This window comes from Gossypium arboreum, chromosome 10, assembly GCF_025698485.1.
Source record: "Gossypium arboreum isolate Shixiya-1 chromosome 10, ASM2569848v2, whole genome shotgun sequence".
NCBI classification, from domain to species: domain Eukaryota; kingdom Viridiplantae; phylum Streptophyta; class Magnoliopsida; order Malvales; family Malvaceae; genus Gossypium; species Gossypium arboreum.
The window spans coordinates 35,823,582-35,827,803 of NC_069079.1; the positions used below are offsets into that span (position 1 = coordinate 35,823,582).

Consider the following 4,222-nt stretch of genomic DNA (forward strand, 5'->3'; position numbering starts at 1 on the left):
CTACAACATTAGCTTCACCAAATTTTTCTGATTGTTTTCCCTTTTAATTCATAGCCTCCCTTTTAATCTTGTTTTGCAGCTTATAGCACTCAAATTTAATATGTCATTTCTTCTTGTAGAAGTTACAAGTTTTACCTCTATTTGAAGACTTCGATCTACACTTAGATTTATTGCGAGGATTCTGTTCATGTGTCCTTCCACGATCATCATCAACATTTCAATCTTATCTCTTATGAACAATGAGACACTCTCTCTAAGAGTCGGGTTTAACCATAAGATGCTTTATCTTATCATACGAGGTCAAAGAATCATAAACCTCATCAACTGGGAGAGACTCGCTGCTATATAAAATCGTGTCTCTAAAGGTTGAATAAGACGAGAGCAACGAATAAAGTAGAATCAACCCTAGATCTTCCTTGTCATATTGAACCTCCATGGCCTCCAAGTTTGAGAGAATTTCTTTAAACATTGTTAAGTGTTTGTGCACAGACGCACCTTTCTTCAAACGATGAGCATAAAGACACTGCTTCATATGCAACTTGCTGATTAGATTTTTCGACATACACATTTGTTTCAGCCTCTTCCATAATGCAGTGGTGGTATTCTCCTTCATCACATCATGCAAAATTTCATTAGACAAATGCAGATGTAACTATGTTAACACCTTTCGATCTTTACGCCTCTTTTCTTCATCCGTTAATGTTGAAGGCATCTTATCTATCCCTAGCAAGACACCCTCCAAATCTATCTGCGCAAGAACTGCTTGCATCTTAATCTGCCAAAACATGAATATGGTGTTGCGATCCAATAGAGAAATTTCATATTTTAAAGCTGCCATTATCGTGATTGAGATGAACAACCTAAAGCTCTAGTACCAATTTGTGAAAAAAAAAATAGAACGTCGATAATGACAATGTATCGCAAAGAAAAAAGAAAGAAAAAAAAAAGAACACAGATTTTACGTGGAAACCCTTTCGGGAAAAAAAACCTTATTCTAAAAAAAAAAGTATAGTCCTATATGGATTTTACTTTTATTTTATTTTACCACTGTATTTTATTTTAATAAAGATTCGGGTCACTCAATTTTAATAAAAAATAATTAAAGAGTTGAAAATTATACACAAATATATCAGGGGTCTGAATTTGGAATTTAAAGCATTGAAGGTGCAATGTACACAATTGTTTTAGGTATGGAAACTGTAACATTTTAAAATTTTAGCAATATTTTAATGGAAATCCATAGTAATTAGATTGTGACAGATGTCACAAATTTAACTATTCTAGGACTAAATATTACCATATTTGTGTTAATATATATAATTAATCATAAATTTGCATTACATCATTATGTTTTTATTTTTGTATATTTACTAATAGTTAATTATGTGATTTTGAATTTAAAATTAATTTGAATTTATATTTTTAACTAAAATAAACTTATTAAATTTATATTTTAGTTGACCTCAACATTAGAAAACAATATCATTTAAAATAGATTAGATTAATAATAAGATGTAACGTGGATGATAAATAGTTCAAGATTTGGATATCACCAAAAAATTGCAGATAACTTAAATCATCATCTTAATTAAAACAATTTGTCGATAATGACATGTGTTTTATAAAGTATATTTAAAATTCTCTATTTTGTCAAATCATCATCTTAAATTTATTATTATTTTTAATCAAAATAAATTTATCATTATTTAAATCTGTGTTTCTGAATATTTCATAGATTACAAATAAATTAGGATATTTAATACATACAATGACTTTTTCAAATTTATTTTATCTTTTCTTTAAGAGAGTGAAAATGGGTGGTAGCAACCAAATCTGAACTGTTTTTATGTATCAATAATATAAAATTTAATACCACATTATAATTATTAATTTTTCGCGTACCAAGTTTGAAATAGTAAAAGTTAATATTCATAAGGATGAATTCAACAATATTTTTCCTAATTGCAAGTTGTCACCAATGAGATATTAATTAAAAATATAAATTAAAAAAAGTGGTTAAAAAGAAAAAGACAAAAAGGAGTTAGATAAGGAAGGGAAAAAGACAACAAGAAGCTAGTTAGATGAATAAAAAAAAAAATTGATCGTACATGTATGTCGTCCTACAAGTGTTATAAAAAGATCGACCCCTTGAATAATGGAATAGATAACTTTATAGAAATCTTCCCTTGTGTTACAATGTGGTCGATATCGAAATATTTATTATTGGCTGCCGTTGTGGTTTGTCTCTCAGTTTGTTTCCGATTATATTCACAACTCTCTAGCTTGAACATAACTACACTCATCCACCACCAATTCAAGGCGTCAGCTCCGCCACCCACGATAAGTTTCTACAAACTTAGTCTCCAATGGCCACCTGCTGCATGTCATGGAATGTATACTTGCAAACCTCCTATTCCTTCCGACTTCACAATTCACGGTATATGGCCACAAGATAGTAATGACGAACCAATACCTCCTTACAATAAAAATAATCCTTGTACCCTAAAGACACCCACTCCTCCCACAGATCTCCCGGTAAGTTCATCATTAATTTAATTTCGTTTATTGGAATGAATGAGTTTGTCAGTTCTCTGATAAAATCTTTTGTTGTTTAAAAGATTAAATTGCGTCCAATTGAAGTATATTTAACATCAATATGGCCAAACTTAGTTGATGGTCTTAACTTGACTGCAAACTACCAATTTTGGGAATATGAATGGAAAAAGCATGGAACTTGTTCTGATTACCCTGAAGATCCTCTTACATACTTCAAGTCTGCCTTAAAACTCAGGCTTGGCATAAAAACAAGTAATATCTTCATTATACTTTATTGTTAGTTCATATATTGAATTAAATTGATTTTTTTATATCGGTATTACCCTAGCACATCTTGTCTCTAATTTGCTTTTTATTGTTGTTTTGATGTAGTTGTGAGATTTGGACGTCAGACAAGTTGGACGGTGAAGCAAGTTGCAGATGAAGTTTTTCATGTTTTAAAAGCCTATCCTCAAATTGCTTGCAATCTAAACCCAAGTCGCACTCAAAAACAATTGTGGGAGATTCGTTTATGCTATGATAGGCCAAATCCCGGACAACCCCCTCACACGCTCATAAATTGTACTAATATATTGCGAGTAAGTAAGGGTAAAATAATAGGGCCCTGTAAAAGCTTGAGTGATACAATATTTTTCCCCTAGTGCTCTTATAAAATTTTGAATAATTAGTACTCCAAATAAATATAGTTGTTGAAAAGCCCAACTTTAAGTCTTCTTGTCCCGCCAATTTGACGTTTGAAATAAATAAGTAATTGTATTATCTTGTTGTAAACCCTCCAACTTTTAAGTCTTTAAAATAGATTTTGTATTATATATACAAGTGTTTACATTTTGCATGCTCGTATTATAATTATTAGATCCCGTAACCAAATATAGAAACATAAACACTAATTAGAATATTTTGTTGGTATAGTATGATGAAACAATGAGACTATAAACACATCCTACCTTTGCCCTTCATATCAGCATGCAAAAAAGTTTGCAAGCTGTTCGGTGATGCCGATAAGAAAACACAACCCTCCGCCATGTCCTGAGCCAAATATGCAAGGTGGTCAGCATATCGGCCGGTTGCCCTCCCGAAGAATATGTCAGACTTTCATCACCCAACCATTTCGGATCAATAGCAAGCAAACTTCAACGAAAGTGCCCAACGAATGAGAAGCTTCAAAAGGTCGAGATAGCAAATTCACCACCCAAAGCACATCAAGTTCCAAAATTAAACTACTAACATCCAGCCCTTAGCCATCCGAAAGCCTTCCCGAACTCCCCAAAGTTCAACTTGTAGGTTGTCCGTTACTCCTATCTTCATCATGAATCCATGCAACCACTCACCCATCTCATTTCGAAGGTCGCCTACCAGTCCGCACCGCACTTTCCGTATTAAGAATACAATAATCCAATGGGGGACGTTTCCAAGCTATCTATTTACGCTCACGGTGAACCCTCGGAATAACAGGCTGCCACGCCCAGAAACATCCTAAGCAAATTTCCTTGCAATCAAATGCACCTGCTTCGGTGAATCAAGCACAGCCTGTAAATTTCTTTTATTTCAACATTTCCATAAACACCATAAAATAACTGTGAAAACCAAGCCCCATGGTAAAAGAAAACCCAACGGCTCCATAGACCGGCTGTTACCTTCCAGCCACACTAGAAATGGGGTGGTA

At 33.1% G+C, this 4,222-nt stretch overlaps 1 protein-coding gene across 1 annotated transcript; it reads left to right on the forward strand.

The window, feature by feature from the left end:
* Positions 1-2,158: 2,158 nt before the first annotated feature.
* LOC128282550 (ribonuclease MC-like) lies at positions 2,159-3,375 on the forward strand. Its single transcript, XM_053020708.1, has 3 exons — positions 2,159-2,535; positions 2,619-2,808; positions 2,929-3,375. Exons 1-3 carry the CDS (start codon positions 2,197-2,199, stop codon positions 3,195-3,197), a joined length of 798 nt encoding a protein of 265 aa, XP_052876668.1. The 5' UTR covers positions 2,159-2,196; the 3' UTR covers positions 3,198-3,375.
* Positions 3,376-4,222: the final 847 nt, after the last annotated feature.

Excerpts from the sequence above, each read along its gene's own strand:
- LOC128282550 (XM_053020708.1), top strand. The coding sequence starts at position 2,197 with ATGTGGTCGATATCGAAATATTTATTATTGGCTGCCGTTGTGGTTTGT. Across the intron at positions 2,536-2,618 it reads CTCCTCCCACAGATCTCCCG|ATTAAATTGCGTCCAATTGA; the intron begins GTAAGTTCATCA and ends GTTGTTTAAAAG. Across the intron at positions 2,809-2,928 it reads CAGGCTTGGCATAAAAACAA|TTGTGAGATTTGGACGTCAG; the intron begins GTAATATCTTCA and ends GTTTTGATGTAG.